This window comes from Zonotrichia leucophrys, chromosome 1A (assembly GCF_028769735.1).
Source record: "Zonotrichia leucophrys gambelii isolate GWCS_2022_RI chromosome 1A, RI_Zleu_2.0, whole genome shotgun sequence".
Classification (NCBI taxonomy): domain Eukaryota; kingdom Metazoa; phylum Chordata; class Aves; order Passeriformes; family Passerellidae; genus Zonotrichia; species Zonotrichia leucophrys.
Window position 1 is genome coordinate 68,134,811 of NC_088170.1, and position 27,556 is coordinate 68,162,366.

Consider the following 27,556-nt stretch of genomic DNA (forward strand, 5'->3'; position numbering starts at 1 on the left):
TGAAAGTCACCTCCTCCAACCCAGCACGTCACTTTATTACAGATTTAATTTCTCAGCAGGAAAAGAAGTTTACATGTCTTTGAAACCCCAATAAAACAAAACAAACAGTAGTGGGGTTGCCTCCAGTCACCCTGGTGTGACAGCTGCTGCTCGGAGGAGTTGTTTGGGCATGAAGGAGCGGATGGGAACTTTTTGTACTAAACTGGAGCATTCAGGGTTTCTTCATGAAGCTGTAGAGGTGGGGGACCAGGTAATCCCTGTAGTGGCCATCTATGAAGCCTTTGCCACTGTTGTGCACAAACCAGCACAGCACGTCAGTCCCCAGCACACGGTCTGTCCTGTAGTCCTTCTGCACACCCCTGCAGGGAGAGGACACCCAAAGGAGGGTCAAACATGGCAAAGAGACAGAGATACCCTGCTCTGTCAGAACCCAGGACATCTCTCTGGCTGTCCTGGATGGCTCGAGACCTTGCCAGGGGGCTCAGAGACCTTGGCACAGAGTCCAAGACCCCTGTGCCTTTGATCTTGACCCATGGAAAAAATTACCAACATTATATGAGGATTTACAAGCCATGAAAGTTTAAGTAGAATGATAGTGAATTTATCACCAGGTGAAAATGTAGAATTTTGGGGTTTTTAGAATGGGGATCCAGGAGGCAAGATGGAGGAATCTGGGCATGTCCAGTCTTTCTCCTTCTTCTTCTTGGCCTCCATCTTCTGGGTGATGGTGGCACTTTTGGATTGGTTTAGGGTAGAAGCTCACTGTCTAACATAGGTGATAGGTATTGGGAAATTATTGTAAATAATGTACACATAGTTTTTTTGCATAAAAAGACAACACCGTCCTCAAGGTGGTCAGAGTGCCTCTGTCTGTCCTGCTGAGCAGACCTCAGCAGGCCAGAGAAAGAATGTTATAGATAAGAAATAATAAAAACCTTGAGAATGAGAATAGAAGAATCCTGACTCTTTCTTTGACTGCTGGGCTGGGTAAAAGAGACTTTCTAACATATCTTGGGGTCACTCTGACCAGCAGAAATTCTGTGACTGCTCAATATTGCTACTGTGGGGAGAGGTGTCTTCCACCAGCAGGAAGTGGAAATAACCACAAAATGCAATTAATTTTACAGTTCTGTGAGCTCATGGGCCTATTCTGGAGGGTTCCAAGCTGGGCAGCTCCAAGGACAGAACTGATTCATAAGGAGAGCAATAAAGCACATGAATCCTACCTGGTAACAGTGAGTTTGTTGCCCTTCACTTCCATGATGGCTTGTGGTTTCTCTGGAGCTTGCCCAGGTGTTTGGTGGTGGATTGACACTTCTGGTTCAGACACAAACTGACCTGGACAGGGAGAGTTTAAAGCTGTTTGTGTGCCCTGACCTTTGAAGCTTCATATCAGCTGCTGCCAGGCACTTTTGGAACATCAAACCAGCTCCAGCAGGCAAACCAATCCTGCATGGACCATGGGGTACTGTCACTAGATAATCAGGAAAACAACCTCTGCTCCTCAAAAGTTCTGCATGGGTCCAGGACTCAGAAGGTAGATTTGTCTTGTAAACTGAGGCTTTGTTTTGTTTTATACCTCTCCCAGAAAGGGCTGTCAATTTAGGGAAGAGCTGATTACATATGTTTGCACAGAAATCTCCTCAGAAAGTTTTGAGGAGTTTGTTTTGGTCTTTTTATTTTCAACATGCAGCAGTTTAGCCAGGCAGGGAAGGTCCTGCCTCAGTGTCACCAAGTCTAGTCAGGTTTGTTTTGAAAACACCCTCCCCAGCTGGAATAAGGAATAATTTCCTGGTCCCTGATGTTCCCCTATGTCCTTGGGGCTTCCAGGACATTATAGGAATTTCCCTATTTTCTTTTTGAATGATTTCCACAGCTTTTCCATCAGGACACAGACAGCAACAAATTGACAGCATGAAGGTGTGCCGGGAGATGTTTAGGCTGGATATTGGGAAAAGGTTCTTCACTCATGGGGTGGTTGGACAGTGGAAGAGGCTCCCCAGGAAGTCACAGCACTAAATTAAGTTAAGGAGCATTTGGAAAATGCTGTCAAGCACATGGTGGGATTCTTGGGAATGTTCTGTGCAAGAGCTGGACTCCTTTAAGGTCCCTTTCAACTCAGGATATTTTATGCCTGTGATTCTGTAAAATTCCTTCCAAGATCTAGCAAAACCCCTTCCTAGTGTCCCATGACCCCCAGCCCTTACCTATCAGCCCATGGGCTGCAGGAGAGAACTGGTTTTCTGGGGGAATGTAGATCCCCAGGAAATCAACATTCACTGGGTGTTTCTTCCACACACGGTGCAGCAAAACCATGAAGGACATCTCCTTCCCCACAGTGATGGTAACGTTGCTTTCTCTCTTCACAGATATGAGGAGCCTGGCAGAGAGAGACCAAAAGTGCAGGGTCAGTTTAGCTGCCCACACATCAGCTGCCAGCCCCTTGAGATTCACCTATCCAGAACAATCCCACAGGGATGGCAGATGTGTCAGAGGATCCATTAAAAGCCCTGAGCCTTGGGAGTGCTACCCAAAATTCTGCCAGGACAGTGCCTAATAAACAGACACTTCACCCCCATGTTGAGGGAACCTAATTTCCCCTGCAAATTTAAGCTCTTTCTACAGTGAATACAGATTTTGGATGTGGTGCTGTTGCCTAAACAGTGCTCTAGGGTGTCCAGCATGGCTGAGAGCTGTTAACCTGCAGGGAAAACTCTCCTGGATGATGTGAGTCAAGGCATGGCAGGAACCCTGAGCATATCTCAAACAGAATTAGGTGGGAGCAGGTGAAAAATGCTCAACTCACTGTTTGCGGATGACGTGCCCCGTGTCAGCCCAGCTCAGTGTGATGGCATATGAGCCATCCTTCAGCGTGATCTTTTCCGTGCTTATCTCCACTTTCAGGCCTTTCTTTTGGAAATAAAACCCAATCTTGCCAAAGTATGTGTTGAGTTTCTTATTCTCTGCTTTCTTGGCCCCGACGAGCTGCCCATTGACCACAACTCCTGTGAAGAGCAGAGAAGGAAACGTTGCATCAGTCTTGGAGCACTGCCTGGAGATTTGGAGTTCTGATCTCAACAGGGAGCACCATGAGATCAACAGAAACAGGAACCCTTCTGATGCCCTGTTTTTCTCATTTTTCCAGTCAAGAGAAGAGAATAATTTATTAAATTGCCTCCTGATGCTACTGTTCACCCCTGCCTGAATTCAGTCCATCCCTCTAGGTGTCCAGAGTTGCTGAGGACCCCACCGTGGGGCTCGGAGACCCTGGCACACAGCCCAGAGCACCTGGGGATTTGATTTGGACCCTTGGAACAAGTTACCAGCTTTGTATCAGGACATGAAAGTCACACAGGTTTGAATGGTGTAATAACAAAATTATCACAGGGTGAAAATGTAGATTTTAGGATTTTTGGTATGGGGATTACGGGGACAAGATGGAGGAACTTGGGTGTGTCTAGCCTTTCTTTCTTTCTTCTTCTTGTTCTCCATTTTCTGCATTGATGTTGGCACTTTGGGATTGGTTTAGAGTAGAATCTCACTGTCTAATATAAGTGATAAGTATTGGGAATTAAGTGTAAATATGTTATATGTAGTTTGTAGTATAAAAGGACAACATCACCTTGGGGGCGGTCAGAGTGCCTGTGGCTGCCCTGCTGAGCAGAAAGAAAATCTAGTAGATAAGAATTATTAAACAACTTCAAGACCAAAAACTGAAGAGTCCAGACTCGTTCTTCAGCTGCGCGGGCCAAAACAGAGACATCCTGCAAATCTCAGGGCAGCAATTATCAACCAGCTACCTGAGACATCTCTTAGCACAATAATCTGGTGGGAATTACTGTTAGATCTTGCTGGGATGGGAGCAAAAGCCCTTCAGGTGTAGTGTAAGGGACGCATAGGACAAGAGGAAGTGGCTTCAGGTTGTGCCATGGGAGGTTTAGATTGGATATTAGGGAAAGTTTCTTCACTGAAAGGGTGGTCATTGGAACAGGCTGCCCAGGGAAATCGTGGAGTCACCATCCCTGAAAATGCTCAAAAATCCTGTGGATGTGACGCTTGGAGACACGTTTTCTTGGTGGGGTTGGCAGTGCTGGGTTAAAACTTGGACTTGATAAACTTTATGGTCTTTGCCAACTCCAGCTGTCCTGTTATTCCATGATCTTGGCTCCTTTCCCTGTGTTTGGCCACCCTCACAGTGAAAGGGTTTTCCCCAGTAGCTCACTTCTACTCTGAGTTTCACCTTGTTTCTGCAGCCTCTTGTCGCTTAGCTGTGTACCTTGGAGACGTGCAAGGCTTCACCTCCTGATCATTTGGTTGATAATACCAACAAGACCCACCATGGATCCACCACTTCTTTTCCTAAGTTTGACCAAACCCAGCTGTCTCAGCCTCTCCCTCTCTGTCCTTTGCTCCAGCCCCAAATTCATCTTGATGGCCACCACTGAATTCAGCCCAGTTTGTCAACGTCTCTCCTGTACTGGCAAGGCCCAAACTGGACACAATACTCCAGATGTGGAGGGAAACAACCATTTTCCTCAGCTTGCTGATCACACTCCTGCCAGCACACAGTCCCCCCTGTAGGCAATTCCCCTGGTGCTTCCAAACACCTTTCAGACCCAAAAGAAAAAAATCGTGCTGTAAAATAAGCCACGTTTTACTCCCTTACCAGTGCCAGGGTCAGAAACCAAGTTTAGGATCTTGCCAGGCTCTGAGTTGATGTTGAAGCAGATGTTTCTCTGGCTCTTAGGCAGGTGTATGGTGAAATGTGGGTCATTGTCCACTGAAACACACAAACAAACAAGTGTGAGAAGCAGGTCAGCACCTGCTCTGGAGGGGAGAGACACAAAAGCTTTTCAAAAGGATTTTGAAGCACTTTTTTGGGATTCCTCATAGTAAAATGAGGTCTCTTTCCACCCTAAGTTCTCAGATGCTCCTCACAAAAGGCTCTCAGACATTTCCCCCTCATACAATTCCCTGGTTTAAGGGAAGGAAATGACATTCCTGGTTTGAGAGCTGCCAAATGCAGTCATGCCAGGTTAAAACACATCCTGCCTACTAATCCCACTGAGGAATACAATCCAGGACTGGTTCTCACAGTATATTTAACAACCTGTAAAAAATCACTTGTTTTTAAAATTTTAAAAGTTTAGTAGTAATAAAATGGTTATAAAAATAGTAATACAATTAGAGTAATAATAATTTGGACAATTTGGATTAGGATAATATGAGACAATAGAGACAGAGAGTTATGGATGTCCGGGTACCTTTTCTGGCAAAATAAGCACAAAAAAGAACACACATTAACAGAGGATTAACCTTTAAGAGCAATAACCTGTTGCATATTCACACACTTCACACATGATGCATAAATTCCATTCAAACACAGGATTCTGTCTGGTCAGTGACAGCTTCTTCCTCTGAATCCCAACAGTGGCTTTGAGGCAGTAAGAAGTTCATTTCTCCTGATAATGGGGCAATAAATTCTTTTTCTCTTAAAGATTCAGGTGTCCTGTGGCTGCTATCTCACTGTGAGTCCTTTCTTTAAAAAAAGTATCCTACATAGCATAGTTTCTATTTAAACTTTTTTATAACCTAAAACTATATTTAACAGACTACTTAGGAGAATTAATACAGCATTACTTTCTAACACAACACATATAACATTCATTTGAATATTTGCGAGAAGCCAACCATAAAATATGCATTTTTCACACAACCTGATAGGATTGGGCCCCTCAGAAATTCATATACCCCAGCTCCTGCTGAGTTGGTGGTGTCTAGCATTTCCCTGTGCTGAGAAGGAGTTTGAGAGCTCTTTGTGAAATCACTACATAAATACACACATCTCACAGAGAGTTATTGTAGCAACGCCGTGTTTATGGGCAGTGGTTCTCACAGCTGGCTTGCTCAAATAAACTGCCACTAAACTGTGGCAAAGGCCCAAGAGTTAACAGGAGCCATCAGTCACCAGTGCACTCAGAGATTTTTATCTGCCACGGAACATTTATCTGCCATTTACAACTGCAGTAACTCCACAATGGCTTTCATCTGTCATTTACAATGGAGGCAACTTTGCTACTGCAGAGAAGCTAAAATTGAGCTCAGCAAACAGCCCCAGCCTCTGGGAAGCACACACGAGGAGCTTTTGAGGTCACTTAGATACTTTAGATCCTATTAGCATCCAAAATAGTTTCATCCTTGTAGTTTACAGCATATTTTTACAGGTTCATCTATTCTAAACCAAAATTACTCCATGATTTATGAAGAAAAAGCTTGGGTTGGAAGGAACCTTAAAGAGCATCTTGTTCCAAGCCCCCTGCCAGGGACAGGGACACCTTCCATTAGACCAGGCTGCTCAAATCCCATCCAGCTCAGCCTGAAACACTTCAGGGATGGTGGTGAGTGATTAGGGGATGAGTGTTGATGTGTCTGGTGCTCTTGGTAGAGAAATGCTGTGGTTTTACCTCTGTTGATTGTCAGAGAGGACGTAGGTGAGCCCCTTTGCTCAGGCATGAAGCTGAGTGGCACAGCTGTGGCATTGGCCCATGGTGGGATCCCTTTGTTGTTATTGGGTGCATTTGGAGTTAATCCCAGGGTTCCTGTTAGAACACAGTCACAATTAGTGTTCTGTTACTGCTGACATATTTAACAGTGTAAGTTTTAGAACATCTGCAGTAGATCAAAGCTTGATGTTGTTATACCAATAAAAAGCAGGTGCAACACCATTTACAATGGATTTGTGTAAAAATTTGTCATAAGGTTGGATTTGCTCCAGTGTCTTCACCAATGAAATATGACTTATGAGGGTAGATAGCTCACCATAAGTTAGCAGTGAAAAAATGGAGCCTGGCTTTTTATCTCTCACTCATGAGAGCAGCTCCCACTTTAGCAAAGCCTCCAAGGTAAGGCCTGAAGTGTTTTGCCAATAAAAAAAGCTGACCTTTAAAAACTTGGCACATGGTAAAATCTGACTAGGGTCCTGAATTTGAGGTGCCTGAAAAAAGACAGGGCTCTTCCTGCATGCTCTGGGATGACCCATGTGAATAAAGGTTTCAGAAAAGAGCAATAATTTAATATCTGTGACCATGTTCCTCCTTCCATGATGAAGACAGGACAAAGTAACTTGTCCTGTCTCTCTCCCATTCAGTTCATAAAGCAACATGATCTTAAACAATCCATGAAACTTGGTTTGTTTGATGTGCTGGGCTGACATTCACATCTGCTGACCCTGTTCTGAAGAGGAGTAAGGGGAAAGAGGAGTTATCATCTTATTGCAAAGCTCCCATACCTTCTCAGTGATTACTGATGGGCATCTCCTCACAGCACAGCCAACAAACTCCAAGTCACTCCTCACCCAGCTAACCCAGTCTTTTATAGCACTTATCCTTATTGGACATCGTTGTGGCCTGTTAAGGGCAGGCCTGTTCCTAATCTTTGGTGATTCTACAGCTGCAACTCCTCAGGAGTGACATTACTTTCTGCACTATCTTTATTTTCTTACATTCTATCCCTCTACAGAGCTGGGGGAGAATAGCAGGGCTGAAGATTGAACAGGTCACATCTCTGTCAGCATCTTTATCCTTGTTTCCCTAATTCAGATCAACATGAGAGACACAGTAATGGTCGGAGTGAGACACTGACCTGGGCAGCAGCCCTTCCTGGGGTCTTTGGGCTGGTCTGCCAGCATTATCTCATCCTTCTCAGCATTCTCTATCAGCATGGCCGTGAAGGGGGTGACGATGTGATGGTCCAGAGACATCTGCAGGATGGATTTGGTGATGTTCCTCTTCAAAGCTGCGGTGGGGGCTGCGTTTCTGGGAGGAAACAGGAGCAGAACTCCTGGTTAGCAGCTCTACAGGGCAGCTGCCAGGGCAATTCTGTCATGGAGGGGTCACAGAGCCAAGAGGAAAGGCTGAGGGGGTTAATCCTGAGCTGTTCCATGGCTCTCACTCAGGCCCCATAAGGTGAATCCCCATCATTTCATTCCTTCAGCCCCACAGCCAGGCCTGTCTGAGCACATTGCTCCTCACCTCTCTGCCATCATCTGGTTCACAGTCAGATAGGCCCACAGCTTCCTGGTGAAGTCAGGATCTGCATATCTGTCCTTCTTCATGAATCCATCCAGCTCTTCAACATCTCTCAGGGTTTCCAAGACGAGCTCTGCATTTGCCTGTGCAGAGAGAGAAAAAGATAAAGGATGGGAGCCAGAAGAACAGGGTGCCTGGAATTCCCCTCTTGGTTGGGTTTAAGGACCCATTCTGGCCCTGCCCGTGGTCAGTTCCAGATCAGAAAGTCCCAGCACTGTTGGCCTGACTGCAATGGAGAGGGAAGGTGTATCAGGAGGTCCTTCTGCTAAAGACACTTCTGTGGCAGTGGTTAAAGTAGTTCAAGGAGCTGTTAGCAGTAGCCCAAGAGGTGCAACCTCATGCCAAAAGAGGCTCTTGACAGAGCTCTGTAATCCTCTCCTCAGGCTTTTTCACATCCAGTTCCACTGAAGAACACCAACCACACTCTACTTTCTCACACAGAGCCTTGGACTGCACTGTGCTTTGGCAGGAAAAAATATTGAAGATGGTTGGGTTTTTTCCGACAGCTGACAAATGATAACTCCTAAGCCCTGTAAGAGTGCAGATAATACTGCTCCTCCTCAGAAAGAAGGGTCTCAATGTAATATTCCCATCCCACCCCACTCCACCTGGAAAAGCAGACCTGAAAACATAGGGAAAGGCTCATCACACATAATATACACACATAAAAGGGCAGTGCTAGGACTTGATATGCTGTAGATCCACCACTTGAACTCCCTGAGGGTGGGAAGTTCAGTCATGAAACGAGTTACCTTAGGGGATCCCTCCTGCATCTCCACAACGCATGAAGGAAAATCCATACTTTTGTCTGGATTTAATCTTTTTGGTACATTTATCAGCAACAAGTTCCTCTGGCAGGCTGCAGGAAGTGGCTGTGCTCGAAGCTATTGTGAAACACTATTGGAAAAACCTCCCCATCCAGACCCCAAGAGGACAAAACCCTCCACTGGGCATTAACCTTCAGCAGAGACACTGCCCACAGGAGGGAATGGAGCAGCCCAAACGCCCTGGGCAGGTGTCCCAGGGACACCTTCACTCACTGCAGTCGCGGTGACGATGCTCTCCAGGTGCTGCAGGTTCTCTGTGTCCACCTTCCCGGCCACCACGATCTCTGAGCCACCAAAGTAGTTGTGGAAGCTGCTCTGGGTGACATCTGACACTGACTCCTGGGGGTAGTTGAACTGAATCTTCCTCAGGAGTGGGGTGGAGACCTGGTTGTAGAAGTTCTGAGGGGAAAGGAGGCAGAGAAGTGAGTTTGAAGTGATTCTCCTCCACAGGCCACTCTTACTGAAAGGACAGTGGGATACAAAACCTGGAGCCCTAAGGAGCAAGAGGGAATTTCTGTCACCATCATATTTTCTGAAAAATCCTCTTTGCCCAGGATTCTCCTACTGGGAAGCTGAGAAGCCTCAGAGAAAAAGGAAAACAATATTATCTCATTTGCTTCTCCTGTGTTTTGATGCTTTGGAATGTGGTTGGAAATTGTTTTTACTTAATGACCAGTCATGATCAGGCTATGTCAGGACTCTGGAAGAGAGAGTCATGAGTTTTGACTCATTCTTTGTGGCCTTCTGTCTTCTGTCTGTATCCTTTCTCTATTCTTCAGTATAGTTTTAGTATAGCATAATATATAAAATATAATATAATGTAACATAATGTAACGTAATATAATATGTAATATAATATGATATAATATGTAATATAATATGCAATATAATGTAATGTAATGTAATTGCATAAAATAATAAATTAGTCTTCTAAGAACATGGAATCAGATTCATAATTTCCTCCTTCATCCTGGGGACCCAGCAAATACCACAAATTTCCTCATCTTGTTGAATGCAGATTTCTTCATACCTGGCACACTTTTAAGGGGGTACAGCAAGAATATCTGGTCCAAGTCTGGTGAAAGTCAAAGGATGGTCAGAAGTCCATGGGTTATGTTGTTCTCAGACCTAAAAGTCTTGAGCACAGATGTGTGTGGGCCTGAATCCCTCCTCAAGATGGTCAGCTTTGGGCTATTGCATAAAACACACAGCTACTCTTCCACCTAATTTTTGTATAGATGGTGAAATCAGGGAACAGTAACAGTATAAGGGTGTCAGAGTTTGATCAGCAGCAATTCCTGCTCACTGATTTGGAGCCAGAGGTAGAGTTGACTTTTTCTTGCACTGGCTAAGTCTGGATTATCATTGAGCATTTATATGTAGGGTTTTCGTTAGTGATGAAATGGCCTAAAGTAACATCCAAGCCTTAATTTTAATTCAGAAAGTATTTCTCTATAGTCAAGGCTGTTGTATAGAATATAAATCTTACACAAGGAAGTAAAGTATGTGTTATAGACATTACTAAAACTGTAACTAGGACCATTTAAACTGTTATAGGATTGATATCTTGCAGGACTCTCCAGAAAAAATGATGAGTATTGAGAACTTCTTGTTCGTGGAGCTACAGCTGTGAACAGAACAGGAGAGTTTCAGAGGCAATGAGGCAGAAACTCACCTTCATTTGGAGAGAAGTCTCCTGGTTTCCAAAAATCCTGTGGGCCATGCCGCGGTTGTCGGTTGCGATCCTCTGCAGGAAATCGTAATCCACATCAAACCCAATCCCGAGGCAGAAGAGAGAGAACTCATCCTTGATGCTCTGCTTCACATTCTTCTGGATGGTTGTCAGCTTCAGCTCACCTTGGAGACACAGAAAGGGTGACATTCACCTGAGCAACAGGAAAGTCTCCATCAAGGTGAGCACGTTCCTGCTCTCCCTGTGTCTCTGGATATCAGGGAAATCCAGACAGCAAGCTCAATGCCAGATCTCCATTGCCTATAATATGCAATATAATATAATGTAATGTAATATAATTACATAAAATAATAAATTAGCAATGTTTAAAATTCTCCTGGATAGAGATTAACAAAGTGTTTGCACTGAAGACAATCCTTTTGGACAGTTTTTTTGATATCTGATGTGTTTTCATTGTACATCCAGGGCTCTTAGTCTCTTTCAATCCTAGAGGGATTTGAAATTTTAGAACATCTGGAGTTGTCCCAAAATTAGTGGTTCAAGCTCTGTGCAAATTGAGACATCCCCATGAAGACTTTATTTTGTTTCTCATACTTAAGATGTTCTCTGTCATCATTGGGATGACAGAGAACATTCAGGCTTACTTTAATGGCAGATTTTTGGATATGACATCTTCAAGTCAGCAATTGTTTTGACCTGTACCAAATCCAATCCAAATTAATTTGCTTTCTTCTCTCTTTTCCTGCTTTTGATGTTATGCTTGTGACTCCACAGATCTGTGTGGGCTAAGCTCATAGGAAGTGGAAATTTTTGTACAATCACAGGATCATAGAATGGTTTGTGTCGAAAGGAACTTCAGAGATCATCCAGTTCCAACCCCCTTGCTATAGGCAGGGACACTTTCCACTAGTGCAGGTTGCTCAAAACCCCAATTTCTCTGAGGTTGTTTTGATTACCTGTCCTACAGGACTTGTGCACTTCTGTAAATTGCAAAAAAATCATAACCTGCACAACAAGCTGCTCATGTTTCAAAAGATTCTGTGCAAAGCCCCATGGCAGTTCTAGAAATTGGCAAAAGGGCAGCAGAAGGCATTGGAAGAAAGATGAATGGAATTTTTTTAACTTACTGCCAAATTGTCTACTTGTTGCTTTCCTCAGGCTTACCCCACCATCCTTTCTTCTCACCCAAAGCAGGACCCTTACCTACTGTTGGGTCTCCATCAGATACCAGTACAATCATGGAAACTGAGTTTGGGTCCAGCATGCCTAAACTTTTGGCTTCGTTCAGGATGAAAGTGGCTCGGAGAAGAGCTTCATTGATATTTGTGCCTGTCAAAGACACAATGAAGAAAACATTGAATCCAGATCAGTTTTAAGATTCTAGTGGAGTTAAGAGGGACAAGAGCTGAGATCAAAGCAGCAAAACCCCTCCTTTCTGATGTTTAGGTACATCTTTCTGCACTCTGGTTCCCTTTTTCATCCCAGGCTGTCACCTTCATGAGGATCCTCCACTCTCCCTCACTAATTCCAGTGTGACCCTTCGTGGTGTTGGGAACTCCTTGGTGTGGGAAGAATTATTGGGTTTACTTCCTGTTCTGGCCATCAGCCCATTCCTTGGACAAGAAGAGGAGTATGTTTGCTGAGCTTATCAAAGGTTTGATTTGTGACACAGAAGGAGCAGAGTAAGAAATCAGGATGAGAGGAACAGAAACCTGAAGGCTGAGCAGTCAGAAAATAGGTTGGGTTTTTGTTTTTTTTTTTGTTTGTTTGTCTGTTTGGTGTTTTTTTTGGGAGGGGGTTAGTTTTTTTGGGTTTTTTTGTGTTTGTTTGGGTTTTTGTTTGGTTTTTTGTTTGTTTGTTTGTTTGTTTTTTTAAGAAAGAAAAAATCAGCAGCTCCAGAGACAAGATAATAAAATGCTGCATTTAAACTGGCTTTGCTGGATGGGAGCTGATCTCTAAGCTTATCTGTCAATTCTTTTGGGGTAACAGTCACTCATATATAGAGCTTGGTTTCCTATTTCCAACACACTGATGATTTTGGACAAGTCCATAACTTCATGTTCATTGTAGTGAAAACTTCTGGAGATGAATGTGCCACAGCACCAGAAAGCTCTGATGTTTGGGAGAGTCTCTCCACACTGATGCACAAATAACTGAATAACAAATCCAGAACTGCACTTCAGAGAGTGGCAGATTAAAATCATCATAAACTCATTCCAAAGACCTGTGCAGATGAAAAAGGCATCTGTCCTTGTTTATCAGACAGGGAATGAAGGCACAGAAAGGATAAACAGTTTGGCCACATGGCATTTAGTATCTCATTGAATCTTTAAGGCTGGAAATGGCCTCTAAGATCAAGCCCAACCATTAACCCCAGTCCACCACAGAACCATGTCCTTAAATTCCTGCAGCTGTTTCTTGTAGGATTTGTGGTCCAGCCCCTTCCCCAGCTCTGTTGCCCTTCTCTGGACATGCCCCAGCCCCTCAATGTCCTTCCTGCTCAGAGGGGCCCAAAACTGAACATGGGACAGGAGGTGTGGGCTCACCATGCCCAGCACAGGGAGGGTCACTGGCTGGTCCTGCTGGCCACACAAGTGCTGATTCCAGCCAGGACACCATTGGCTTTCCTGGCCACTGGGCACACTGCTGGCTCGTGTTCAGCTGGCTGCCAGCCCAGGAAAAATGATTGTGGTTCCCTGCTTAGGAAATATTTCATCTGCCTGTTCATCCAGGCCTGTGAGATAGACTTCATCTTTCAGTGGTGTTTGGGATCTCTGAGGTGGGAGGTAAAATAGATTAAAGGCAGCTGTTCTGTGGTCTGTGTTCTATCTGCTATAGAAGGAAATGCAATCCCATCTTCTAATTCAATAAACTGCCATTCTTGCTCTTCTTTTAAGCATGTTTTTTCTGTTTTGGGAATCAGACTCTGTTTTTTAGGAATACTCTGACAGCCTGAAGGCTGTCTGAGCCACCCATTCCTGTGACATGCAACTTCTGTGAGCACCCTGCAACCAAAACCTCATACCCCCGTTGGGATGGATTGTCTGGATGTACTTCTTGGCATCTTCCACCTGTGCTGGGGTGGCTGAGACCAGATTGTCCCTCCAGCAGCGGACGTTGTGGTTGAAGTCGATCAGGGAGAACTGGTCAGCAGCACGGAGCTCACTCAGGATTGCCTTCATGGCCTCGATGGTCTGGGAGAAGTTTAAGAGAAGACAGGTTTATGCTTCCTGCTTATGAAAGCCTCTTCTTAACTTGTGACCACAGGAAAATATAAGCCTATGAGCAATGAGCACATGAGCACTGAAATCCAAGTTAGAATCTGCGACCCAAATCTCTCTTTTAAAAATTTTTTTTGCACTTCTTGCATAATGTCAAAATTTTCACCAAAGAAACACAGAATAATTGCAATTAGGAAGGATAAATTCATGGCTCAACTTGCAATTAGGAAGGATAAATTCATGGTTCTTTCTTAACTCCTGCTAACACAGAGTGAAGTGAAAGGGAGAAACATTTGTGGTTCAGGAGAGAGCAGCTGCTGGGCTCGGCTCAGGAGACTTAGCTCTGTCTGCAATGCAGTTGTTTCAGGCTGGCTAACATCTCTTTGAAGATGAGTGATTTAAACAAGTGACAATTAACCTGTATCCCAGTCTTGCAGCACTGATTTCCCCAAGGAAGCAATCTGCCAAGCCTTACTGTTGTGCTCTGAAGGAAATTCAAATACACCTGGATGATCCCCAGCTAATGTTTGTCCAGTCAGTTCTTAAAACCCTTCAGTGACACGTGATATACAATCTCCCACACTCCTCACTCAGACCTACAGGGTTTTCCCTAATAGCTGAGATAAACTTCTCCTGCTGCAAATCCATCTGATTCCATCTGATTCTACCCTGTCTGGACATGGAAGTGAGTTGATGAGTTTCCCTTACAGAAAAATTGTTTGCATATTTGGAGGCTGATTATCTTTCTTGAAGCATTTTCTCTTGCAGACTAAAATATCTTATTTTAACATTTTTTTCCCCTTTATGGGTTATGTTGTCTAAACAATCCTTAGTGGTCTTCAGAGGGCTGTCAACAATTCATCCATGTTTGGAAAGCAGGGATGAAGAATCCCCATTGAGACTTTCCCAGGATTCAGTATGGAGCATTAGAGAAAAAGGGGGTCAGAGCCTTTGCAAAATATCTTGTGATCTGTCCTTTAAAATTTAAATTTAGAGTTAAAATCTGGCACCACCTCTACTTTAAACCATGGAAGAAGCATTATAAGTAATGGGGTAAAATCATGAAGTCCTTGGTTCCAAATAGTCTCCAAATTAAACTGCTAATTTTACATGCCAGTGTGGTTCAGAAGTGCATGGTAAAGCACATGGGGAAAGTTGGCAGGACATTCATTTTGCAACAGAGGTCAAACACTTACCTGTTTCATTTTTAGTCCCCACATGGAGCCACTAACATCTATAACAAATAAAATGTTTTTGGGCAGTGGATCAAGATTTTCTGGAGCAAAGAAGTGAATAAAATAGCCATTAAAAATCTGTAAAATAAAATAAAAAAATCCCATTGAAATGAGCTACAGTGAAGATTTCAGAAAACTCAAGACAGCAACCGAGCAGAAAATTCTTATTTTCTTAATGAGCTAATTATTTTTCCCTTTTGTCTCTTTCTCTTCTTTATTGGCCAGTTCTAACTTTCATCTCTGCACGTCTCTGTAGCCTTACACAATTTTTACTCAATAAAGGCAGAGCCTAGTTCTCAAACAACTTCTATGCCCTGGCACAGGGAGGAATGAAAAATGCTTTGAAAAAGACTGTTCTGCCTGTAATAATTCAACCTCATAACTCAGCTTCATGTTAACATAAAAATAGTGATGTTCTGGTAGTCTCCTTGTGATGTATTGGTACAACATCCAATGACTCCATCCTCTGATTCTACATTAAATCACCAGAGTGCTGCCAGGTATAAAGACATTGGCTTTTGGACATGACAGGAATCTTCTCCTGCTTTATGTAAGCCCATGTCTTAGTCATAAATTAAATAAATCCATTCTGCCCACTTAAAATCCCTCTGTTCTTTCAATTGGATACAGAGCTTGTCCTCATGCTTATTTCCCTGAAGGATGAAGTTTAGCACAGTGTGCTGAAGGACAGCAATTCCTTTATTCATAGCTCTCTGGTCCCAGCTGAGCAGTCACACTTACTTCCAGCTCTCCCCCCGTGGTCTCTCTGTTCACATCGTACTGCACCACAAAATTTCCATCCACGGCCGTGGACGAGCACTTGGGGCATTTTCTCTGCTGATCCATTGTTGGCTTGAAGGAAACGTGAGCCTTGGGATGAGGAGAGACCATCAGTCAGCGAGATGTTGTGGGAGAGGGGGTGCTTGGCACAAAGAGGCTCCACATCTTCATAAATTGTCTGATTTTCAGTGATTTCATGCTTTCATTATTTGTGGAAAATGAACTTTGTCACTTCAGGAGAAAAACGGCACTGAAGTTTGCCTGGATATGTTGATTCAGTAGTAGCAACTGTGACACAAATCACACGACCCATCTACAGCACCAAAATTTCAACTAGAGCTGAGCAAACCACTTCTATTAAGCAACACATTGGGTTTTATTAACATTCTCCTAGTTGAAACTATCCATAATTTTATCAACATTTTTAATAGGTTTCTAATTTACTTTTTTCCCCCAGACAAAGAGGATTGCCATTTGTCTGTGAATTGAGTAGTAGGAAACATTTTTGTTAGTCATGTGATTGATTATGAAGACTTTATGGTATTTTTTTCTGTTTTAACTGCATAACTTTAAATTGCCTGAGAAGACTTAATATAGACACATAGTACCTCTGAAATAATTTGCTAAACTAGAAATGGAGGTGAATTTGAATATCAGGAAACAATACTGTCTGGCATATTGCTATGGAATTAAAGACACATTTTGCCACATTTTTGCATGCTTCCAGCAGGTTCAAAAAATTACCAGGACTGTGTAGAGTAAGCGTGAAAACTGAAGATTTTGTGTCTTTTTTCCCTGTCTGTGACTGGTTACCTTTTTCTCTCCCTTGGAGATGGTGGTGATTCCATTGAAGTGATCTCCAAGTGAATTAGGAACGTGCACGTAGCGCAGTCCCTGCGGCTCAATGATCCGGACATCCACCTAAGGGCAGGAAGGGAGGACATTTATTGTGGACAGTGCTTCCCCATCCCTGGAAGGGCTCAAGGCCAGGTTGGACAGGTTTTGGAGCAACCTGGTCTAGTGAGGAACAAATGTGTCCTGTCCCCAGTTGTAAACACAGCTGAGAATCTCCTGAATCGTGACTGGCTCACGTCAGGACCAAACAAGCTTTGACATTTTTATACTCTTGTGTAAACTGGACTGAAGGAAAACAAACAGTACTTGCTATTTATTTGGAACAGTGCTTTTCACAAAAACCCCAACTTCATGAGGTAGTGTCCTATGAGAGCTGATGATCTCTCCAGAGCCATGATTTGCCTTAGAATCACAGAATGGTTCAGGATGGAAGGGATTGTAAAGTCCATCCAATTCCAAGCTCCCTGCCATGAGCAGGAGCATCTCCCTGAAAACTGTGGGTGCTTTCTCAGCAAGGATTCATCTGTGGGGCTCTTCCCACACACCCCAGCTCTGCTTTACCTCCAAGTGCTTGGCCAGGCGTCCTGGCTTCACAGAGATGACGTGCTCGTAGGAGCTCAGCTTCCTTCGGATCATTTCGTGGTAGTGAAGCTGGAACTGGATCCTCATTCCTGGGGGCACATTCACTTCGGTTTGGAAGTTTTCCATGTCCAAGGCATTGCTCCTGAAAAATCAGCTGTGGGGTTAGTTTGAGGAAATACAAGGAGAAGGAAAAGCTTTGTTGAGCTTTGGTTTAGACTGAGGGTTTTGATTCTAACTGTGGCCTCTGTCAGGGAACTGCAGTTGTCTGCTAGCACAGGGTGTTTTAGCAAGCTGAAAGCTGAAACACAGTAAAATCCATGACAATTAAATAACAGAGCTGCTGTAAGTAAGCATTTTCCTTTGCAGGATTGCCCCTCATCTATCCCCTCCTGGGATGGGTCATCTCAGCTCTCCTGCGAGTAAATTCAGTACAAAACCCATCAACCAGACTCTTTATACCTGACTATTCCAGCAGCTTTGCCTTTGGCTTTTGCTTGAGCATACATTTTTCTGGCTTCAGATTTTTCCCGAATATGGCTGGTAAATGTGATACCATTGATATCCCTAGGAGAGAGAAACACAGTCAGCTTGCAAAAGAAACAACTTTACAATCGAGGACTGTTTCTTCAGTTTACATCAGTGAAATCTAAGCTGGTGGGAAATGAAATAACAAGGTTCTTACTTAACCCCAAAGTAATGAATTCAGATTTTCACTAGAGCTCTATCTTTTTCCCTACCTGATTTTTATTTCAAGTAGCCAGCACCATTGTGCTCTGAGGAGGAGGATCTGCTCTCCTCCAGCTCCTCCACACTTTCCCCATGCTCTGGGCAGGGAAGGCAGTTCCTGATGCCATGGATTGTTTGGGACATGGATCAGGACATCTCCTGACCAGCAACCTGGCTGCTGCCTCTCTGAATGGAAACTGAACCAGGCCAGTTTCTGCTCAGTGAGGGCTCTGATTTGGGTCTCTCTCCTTTGATCTGGCAAGGCTTAGTCTGTTTGAGACTTTTGTCCATTTTTGTTGATATTGACCAATGGACAGACAGGCAGACTGCTGCACGAACCTCCTGAGAAAGCCTGCAAAAAATGCACTGAACTTGGAAAATAAGGAGAGTTTTTTTTGTTCACAAATACTTCCCAGCCCATGGAATGCTTCCAGAAGATAAACCTTTAGTTTTAGTTGGGTCTTGGGTCTTCAAAAAGACATGAGTAGTTATTAATTGTTATAAAGTTGTTTATTGTATGAATATGACACTGACTATGACAATTAGTTTCAAATATGAAGAATTTAAGATAATAAAGTTTGTGTTAAAGTATTAAAGTCTGTACTAAAAACTTTCTGATACAGAGTTCTAAGGTTCCATGTAGGAATAGTGGTAGTAGTAATAATAGTTGTTCTCTGATATGGAGGCTAATGTTTTTAGTAGAAGTAGGAACTACTGTTTTTCCTTTTTCTTTCTTCTCTTTTTCTTCTTGTTGCTCTTTTTTCTAATACAGGGGGATTTTTATACATAAAACAACTAATCAGCTAAAAGTACGATTCTAAAACATTTTTTCTAAACTAATCTAAATTAATTTTAATGTGTGAAAGTAGTATTACTTTTTATTTTAAAAACTCTGTATATAATATTATTTATTTATGTAATTATATTATTTGTTTTCTTAAAATTCATGGATACAAGCTTACTTATTTATGTGAATAGTTCTATTTATTTATGCATATAGTTCTATCGATTTTAGAGATGTAAGTAAAGTTCAGTGATGTTTTTGGTATGTTTGGAGTTAAGTTATTGAGCTTTAAACTTAGCCTTAGGGCCTTTACTAGTTAACACACTTTTTAAAGGTACTTAAAATGTATTTCTTCTTATTTAAATTTATAACTTATAGTTCTATTTACTTAAAATTTAAACTTTTACTTTATGTAGTTTAATATCTCTTTATTTTTAAAAGGTTTTCATTTAATTCTTGTATTCATCTCTCTCTCTGAGGAACCCAGAGAGGCTTGTACTCTGACACCACCTGACCCCTACTTACATGGTAAAGTTGTCAATGAAGGCTCCTTTGGGCACTTGCACATCAAACATGATGGGCTGGGGCCTCCTGGCATTGTTCACCATCTTGGCTTGGATCATGGTGTTGGCCAGCCTGGACGTGATGGTGGATTGCACCTTGTAGCTGTACAGACCTACCTTGTCGTCATCCTCCACCTGCATTTGACAAAATTGCTCCGTAAATTTAGGGCACGACTGGAAAAAATGCCCTAGAGGAAAATATCAACCATTTTTGTAGTCTCAGTGCTACTTTTTAACTGCTGCTCCTTACAATATGGCAGCTAGAAGGGATATGAGCCCAAGTTCAGGACATCTCCATGTTTCACCTGGAAATTGTGGCAGGATAGTCACGTGAGTATAGTCCAATATAACATTTCAGCTGAAAGAGGGTATTTTTTAAGCTGGAAGGGTTTCCTTGCTTTTCACCGTGCAACCAGTCATTGGAATGACTCTAAGAGTGCAATCCAGCATGGAAAGCTACACAGTAATCCTGAACATCATACGATGATGAGGAGAGAGCTCACATTTTCCACAGAAGTCCTAAATAGAGGAGGCTTGAAGCACTGGCTATTGACCTAGTATTGTAAATTGTTAAACCACAGCAGGGGGATAACAGTATTTAAGTGTTTTATTAAGACATTGTAGTTTTCTAATCTGTTTTGATGCTTATGTCTTCATATTTGCCATACCCTTCTCCCTCCAAGAGCAGATGCATCAATCGTATTGTGCAAACAGCACCCTGTTTAAAGAAAATAGGTTAATACCCAACCAGCAGTAAAAACAAGGAACTGAACAAACAGAGGGATTGATTTCCAAAAAAAATGGTTAACCAGGAAAACACTTTGTTCAGTAATATTTACCACAGAGGAAGAAAAATACTCACCAGATCTCCATCATAGCCCCAGTCAGATGTGCTCCTCTGGAAAAGAGAAACATGGAGGGGACATTTCAGCAAAGCTAAAGCACTGACTGTCTGTTTCAAGGCAGGGATCAGTGTCTAAAAATTGTTTTCTAAGATTATGAATCATAAAACAAGGAATTACAGAACCATAAGGTTTGGAAAAGACATTGAAGATCAAGTCCAACCATTAACCCAACACTGCCAGGGTCACTAAACATTTACATGATTTTTTGAATGCATCCATCAATAGTGACTCCAACACTTCCATGGGAAACCTGTTTCAATTCTTGACAACCCTTTCATTGAGGAACTGCTCCCTAATATCCAACCTAAACCTTTCCTGGCACAACTTGAGGCCGTTCCCTCTCATCCTGTCCCTGTTCCCTGGAGCAGAGCCCGACATCCCCTGGCTGTGCCCTCCTGTCACGAGCTGTGCAGAGCCACCAGGTCCCCCCTGAGCCCCCTTGGCTCCAGGCTCAGCCCCTGCCCAGCTCCCTCAGCTGCTCCTCCTCAGGCTTGTGCTCCAAACCCTTTCCCAGTTCCATTGCCCTTCCCTGGACATGAATGAGAATTAGTTTGAACTCCCAAAGTGTAAATATTCCTTTTGTCTTATTTCATGTATTTCTACGTGGGATGTTGGAGCATGTGATTTCCCAGCTGTGCCTCAGAACCTATCATAAACAGGACAGCTTTCTTCCTCTGCCTTTTATTTTATTTTTAAAGAAAACAATTTCTTTTAGAAAAACATTCTTCCTGAAAGCAAATCACGCTGGCAGAAAGTCATCCTCAGACACCCTTGTTTTTAACAGAAAAGTTCTCTTTGTTTTTCTATGAAAAGTGAAAAAAACCTCAAACCTCAGACTTATTTAGCTCACTTTGTAGCCAGTTACATTAGAAAATATTTATGTATTATATGCAATATGTATAAATTAAAAACCCATTGTGTAATCAATATTACATTTACATGCTTGTGCCTATGGAAATTCGTTATGCATGGATTACTTAGAAGAAATTGCTCATTAATGGTCGTGGTTTTCCCCCTGCCCTATGATTTGCTCCATTTGGAAATTTCTATGTCTATGCTGACATCTTGTGGTCATTCAAATAATTCTCTTTAATTCCCAAAAAAATCTCCCCCACATAAGGAATGTTTCTATTAATCCCCTGAAAGGGAACTTGGCTTACCTAGATGCAACTTTTTAATGCAGAGATCTGCTTTTGGGTTATCATCATACCTAGGCCAGCTGAGCTCTCCAGGGTCAAGAGGACCCAAAACCACAGAAGATGCTCATGAAAACATAATTTAATCCCATTGTGCGCTGCAAGATTGCTCTGCAATTAAGTTCATTTAATGCTAATTAATATACTGTTCTAGGGAAATGTTGTGCTGTATAAGAGATGATGATGTCATAGCAAGTTATACTTAAAGACATTATTTTAAGGACCCTTTAAAGGCAGATGGAGAGGATTTCTCCCTGCCTGATAACAAATGCAGGTTTTCATGTTCTGGCTTTAAAGGCACTACCCGAGCCATTCAGAGTGGGATTTCAGGATATGGAAGTTTATGGCTCTCTAGAGACCCTCTGCAGACTGATCCTGTCACACCCCACAAAATTCACTGTACAGTGAATTGGATTTCCACACCTGATAAAGCACCAGGCCATGAAGAGTGATTTTTGACCCCACACATACCCTTGGCACAGGGAACATCATCGGCTTGAATACAAATTAAGATTAAACCAACATTAACTGAAACAAATTTAATTTTGGAAAGATGAATACCAAGAACCTTAGAACACAGGGGTTTTGTTTTATTGGGGGTACTTTTCTGGTTCTCAGCTTAGGGCTCCTGACCCAGTTTAGGAATGGTGGTTAAAGCTTTCAGGATGCCCAGCTTTCCCTCCTGATAGTTTTTGGTGGTGAAGAAGGGGTATCTGAAGGAGAGGGAGCTTATCAGTGCACATGTAGTGACTGCCAGGGATGTTGTTAGAGATCAGACATGGCCTGGGCCAGCCATACCCCTGGGAACTCGGAGGTTGCAGAGAGCAGCCTCCCCAACAGGCCAGGAGGACAGAGCTGTACCTTTATCTTCAGGTACCTGAACCCCAGAATCATAGAAACACAGAATCACAGAATGGTTTGGGTTGGAAGGAACCCTAAAGATCCTTTAGTTCCACCTCCCTTCCCATGGGCAGGGACAGTTTCCACAAAATCAGGTTACTCCAAGCCCCATCCAATCTGGCCTTGAAGATCCTGCTTCAGGTCTGAGGATCTGCTGATGTGATTATTGAGAACAGGGACTTCTGTGAGACCTGAGGCTATTTCCAGCATGAGGACTCATGGCTGATCCTGGCTTTTAAACCACATCCAGACCTGCTGATCACTGCACAAAAACAGGATCTTGAGCCACATCTCATACATGCCAAATTGCTAATCAGAATGAAGACAATAAGTGCCTCAGGAACTGTTGAAGGACAGATGCTGGGCTCTGTCTTCAGATACTGAGATGCATCTTCTCCTGAAATCTGTGCAGGCCCCTTCACAGTGATCTTTGTTCAAATCACTGTGCATGGACATTGCACTACATAGTAAAATAAGGAGAGCACAATCACAGATGTTCTGCACTTGACAGAAATTGCTTTTCTACTGGGGCATGAAAAATGTTGAAAAGCAGATGTCCCACAGGAGAAACCAGACAGAAGAAGTGATCTGCAAGTGTTCAAGGCCAGTTGGACAGGGCTTGGAGCAACCTGGGACACTGGAAGGTGTCCCTGCCCATGGGAGGAGAATGGAATTAGATGATCTTTCAGCTCCCTTCCAACCCAAACCACTCCATGTTTCTCTGATTCTATTATCTACCTGGAATGCCCTTCCAGTTCTTTGAGGTGCTGTTCCCTCATAATTCATTTATTTTCCTGTAATTTCCTAAACAGTTTTTAACACTCTCCAAATCAATTGCAGCCTCTTCACACTTCTTTCAGGGGATCCTCACTGTGAGGTGCAAGAAGAGAAATTCCAGACCTAAGACAGATTGCCTTCACAGTGCTGAGGATGGATCCTTGTCTGTTTGGTTCCATTTACACCCTGGCAGCTGGGAGAGACTCCAATTTAGGGAGAAATTCTTCCATGTGAGGGTGGTGAGGTCCTGGCAGAGGATGTCCAGAGAATCTGTGGCTGCCCCATCCCTGGAAGTGTTCCATGTTGGGTGGGGTGTGACAGTGCTCACAGGGGTCTTTGGATGAGGGAAGAGACGAGGATTTCACTTTATATTTCAGAAAGCTCGATTTATTATTTTGTGATATTTATATTACATTATAACTATAGTAAAAAGAATAGAAAGAAAGGTTTCCTCTCAGAAAGCTAGCTAAGAATAGAATAGAAAAGAATGATAACAAAAGGCAGCTCTCTCAGACTCTGTCTGAGATAGCTCGGCCTTGATTGGCCATTAATTATAAACATGTAAGATAAGCCAATCAAAAATCTACCTGATGCATTCTACAGCAGCAGATAACCATTGTTTACATTTTGTTTCTGAAGCCTCAGCTTCTCAGAAGAGAAAAAGAAAAACCTAAGAAAATATTTTCACAAAAAGATGTCTACGACAGTGGCGCTTGGAGCACCCTGGGATAGTGGAAGGTGTGGAAGGTGTGGAAGGTGTTCCTGCCCGTGGCAGGGAGGTTGGAATGGGATGAGCTTTAAACTCCCTTCCAACCCAAACCATGCCATGATTCTATCATTCCATCCTATCTCTTTCCATAAATCCTTCATGTGCTGCTTCTCTTGGAGGCGAAGCCAGGCAGGCAGAAAAGGAAAAAGGTGAGATCTCACCCTCCCCTGGACAGGCAGAGATCAGGACCCAGGTCTGGGCAATGTGCTGCAGAACATCCCAGCTCACAGGGTGCCTCACAGGTCTGGACACTTTATCTGTCTCCCAAACAGAGATAAGAGCTGTGCACCATATAGACATTCACAAGGTCAGCTGCATTCCAGCCCATGGAAAATTCTGCTGCTGTGGTCACGAGGACCATGCACCCACCTGAGGCACACCATTTCGGGAATTACTCAGGGGCAAAATAGCAGAATACCTTATCTGTTTCCAGGAAACCATCCTCTGTGTTTAGAGCCAATCAATAGGGTCTGCAGGGAGCTCTGTTCCCTTATTGCCAATGGGCTGGTGTGCTCTTTGCAGGAAAGCATGGTGCTGAAAAATTAATTTGGGAGACAGCCTTCCTGTAGTGATGAACAGAAATAACTGTGTGCCTGCTCCTGTCTCAAGATGACTTGCACAGTTCAGTTTAATCTAATTTATTATATTTTATTGTGACTCAACTAATACAAGAGTATCTGAGATCTTAGTTTCACTGGTTTGCAAAGATTTATTTGATAGGTAAAGGATAGGAAATAACGTATGGGAATAAAAGCAATAATTGGTATAATGAAACCAGTGGTACAATTGTAAATTACTGCATGCATATGTCTGTGTCTCTGTCTACCCAGAAATTTTGGGAACAGAGGCAACATAATACATATGGCACTGATAGAGATATATTGGAAAGAAATGATGCCCTGAAGAAGTGCAGCTAGGAAGGATTTCTGTTTGGATCATGATTCAAGTATTGAAATACTGGACTGCCAAGTGTGACAAGGCTTGATTCATACTCATGCTAAAATCTGCCATTTTTTTCCACTGTTGCTCAGGATTTAGGTATCAATAAGTTCCATCCAAAGCCTTAGGATAAAGGAAAATCAGGTTTGTCTCTGTGTGATTTCAAAGACTGGGAAATCCAACATTACTCAAGAGGATCTTTCTTTTTCACTCATTGAACAAGCTCAAGAAAAGCAGCACCATAGCTTGGTGGACTACAAGGTCCACTCTGATCATAATTTCTTTCATGCAGTGTAATGAAAAATTTAATACATTCAAACAACTGATTTCATTAGTATTATCATTAATTGCTACCAAGAAAAACACAGAAAAACTCTTGCAATACTGCTCTAAATGTTTCTGTCTCCCAAGCCAACAGACTAAAATAATCTGCAACCCATCAGTGTGCTGCAAACAAATTTTCTTCCCAGGTCTCAGATGCCACCAGCTCATCACTGTGTCACTCTCTGACCAGAGTTAAATATGAATGCATGGACTGAATGTTCACAGCCTGCACTTGCCAGTGCCTGAAGTCCTTTTCCATTTTCTCATGGAAAAACCTCACCTGTTTCAGTGGGATTTTCCCCAGACATTAAGTCAGGCAAGTACCTCATTGTTTATCAGCTCAGGAGCACAGAGACAGAACGAAGCTTTGCAGTGCTTAAGGGAGAGCAGCAGTTCTTGTCTCAATGCCAGATACATGCCTATAAAACCATCTGGTCCCACATGATTGCACTCTCACAACCCTGGAGATGGGAAAAGACACCTGGAGAGAGCTCCCAGGCATTCTGGCTTCCCTCCTCTTTGAAGCATTTCTGGTACTTTACCTGGTACCTGCCATTTCTGGCCTTGGGGTTCGAGGCAAACCCATCCATTTCCAGATCAATCAGGTTTTCCACTTCCTAGAGGAGGGAGAAGAAGAAAGAGTTGCTGCTGCCTTACTGTTTGATTTATCACTTGATTTTTTATTGATTAGCACTTTGCAGGAGAGTTCCAAAGGGAATTTACCTCCCCTGGATGCTAATGAGGAGCACAAACCAAAATCCTCACACACTCAGTTTCCCTCAGTGGCCAACCAGCTCTATGAACTCCTGTAAAATCACGACCTTTACCATTATTTTACAGCCTTTCCTTCTGAAACAAGGAGTAATATTTAACAAAAAGTGACCACAAAGAGCAATAGGCAGATTATTATCATCAGGATGGGTCTAGCCATGGAAATTACAGCATTTCAGACACTGATATCACTCAAATAGTGAGATGGGAATCTCACTCACTCAGAAGTTCAGAGAATTTCTGCTCAAACCAGTAGAAATTGTCTCTGGTTTTACACCAATATACCTGAGAATTAAATTTCCCCCAGTGACAGCAGAAGAACATCAGGTCCTTTCCAAGTGCAAAGCTGCACTGATTCATTTACAAGTGTGGGTCACACCACAGCAACAGTCTTAATTAAATTTTGTTATGAGCTTAATTTATAGAAGAAGTTTAACTTCATGAGTTCCTTTCCAGCTTATGCGGTAGCATAGCCAGAAAGGTTTGCACAAAATTAATTTAAATTGTTTATGGATATTGACGTCAGATTGATAAGGCATCTACAATTAGAAAGAAACACAGGTCTGGAATATTTTTCCTGGGAATTACAAACCCAGTTTTAAAATCTCATTGAGTCAAGAAAATGGCTGTAAAAATAAAGAAAAAATAGGATATCCCAGCTTACTGAAGATTTTTATTGATCCTGCAAAGGAAAAGAAAGCCTCATATCATCCCTGCTGACTTCACAGAAATATTTCAAAACTGCAACGTGGAAATGGGTGTAGACACCAAATCTGAGTTCACCTGAGCCTGGGGGTTTAAATTTAGACTCAGAGTCAAAGCTATAACTACATTTCTTTCCATCATTGTATTATCCCAATAAATTATGGTCTCTTTTATAAATTCTCTCATCCCTCTGCTGAGGAATGTAAAGTCAATAGGATATTCACTCTGTATTTGAATTCCTGTTAACAAAAAGCCAATTCCATACAAAGCTTTGCTGTAGTTCACAGAGGTTCCATTCACAAAGATATCTAGGTGCCCTGTTTCTGTTTATTCCAGGGAAACAGGGTGTAAAATATGCTGAAGACCTGAGTACAGAAGCCCACTTAAATGCTTAAAGGTTAAAACCACACCAGAAAAGGCAGCACTGAAGTAAGAATATGAAACTGCTTGGACTGAAATTTGGACTTATGCTCACACTCTCCCTTTAATAATATTAAATAGCAATAATAAGAAGATTTAATAATATTAAATAAAACATTACAAGTGACAAATGAAGACCAATTATCAGAAATATTTACAGCTGAAAGTAGAAGTACAGCTAAAAGTAGAAGAGAATTGTGAAGCAGTGACCCAGTTCTGCTCCCACTGCTGCTTCCATCCAGAGTTCAGCAGGGAAGGGAGAGCTGGGCCCTGCCCCCAAATACTCACATCTGGGATGTCCCCAATCACCAGCTCAAAGCTCCTGACTCCAGAAATGAGGAACAAAACCAAGAAGCTGCTCAGATTCTTCATCTTCTTCCCTCTTGTTTCCTCCTGAGAGCAGCTCACTCAGGTACAGGCGCAAGTTCTTCCCTTCTCTGAGACAAGTTCAAGGAAACAGCCCAGGTTTGTGCAGCATTTTGAGCAAAGTTCTGAAA

The 27,556-nt window shown here is 42.7% G+C and overlaps 1 protein-coding gene across 1 annotated transcript; it reads right to left on the minus strand.

The window, feature by feature from the left end:
- On the minus strand, positions 1-27,556 carry ITIH2 (inter-alpha-trypsin inhibitor heavy chain 2). Its single transcript, XM_064733091.1, has 21 exons — positions 27,348-27,556; positions 25,706-25,780; positions 20,216-20,251; positions 19,316-19,488; positions 17,740-17,844; positions 17,260-17,422; positions 16,657-16,764; positions 15,805-15,933; positions 15,025-15,141; positions 13,633-13,801; positions 11,811-11,936; positions 10,590-10,771; positions 9,128-9,313; positions 8,031-8,170; positions 7,642-7,814; positions 6,465-6,599; positions 4,667-4,780; positions 2,807-3,005; positions 2,208-2,380; positions 1,227-1,338; positions 1-359 (listed from the first exon to the last, which is right to left on the minus strand). The coding sequence occupies exons 1-21, from the start codon at positions 27,429-27,431 to the stop codon at positions 212-214; spliced, it is 2,847 nt and encodes a 948-aa protein (XP_064589161.1). The 5' UTR covers positions 27,432-27,556; the 3' UTR covers positions 1-211.

Coding starts and splice junctions, on each gene's coding strand:
- ITIH2 (XM_064733091.1), bottom strand. CDS start 27,431: ATGAAGAATCTGAGCAGCTTCTTGGTTTTGTTCCTCATTTCTGGAGTC. Junction 17,845..19,315: donor TTCATTGACAACTTTACCAT/GTAAGTAGGGGT, acceptor TCTCTCTCCTAG/GGATATCAATGGTATCACAT. Junction 10,772..11,810: donor TGATGGAGACCCAACAGTAG/GTAAGGGTCCTG, acceptor TGTGTCTCCAAG/GTGAGCTGAAGCTGACAACC.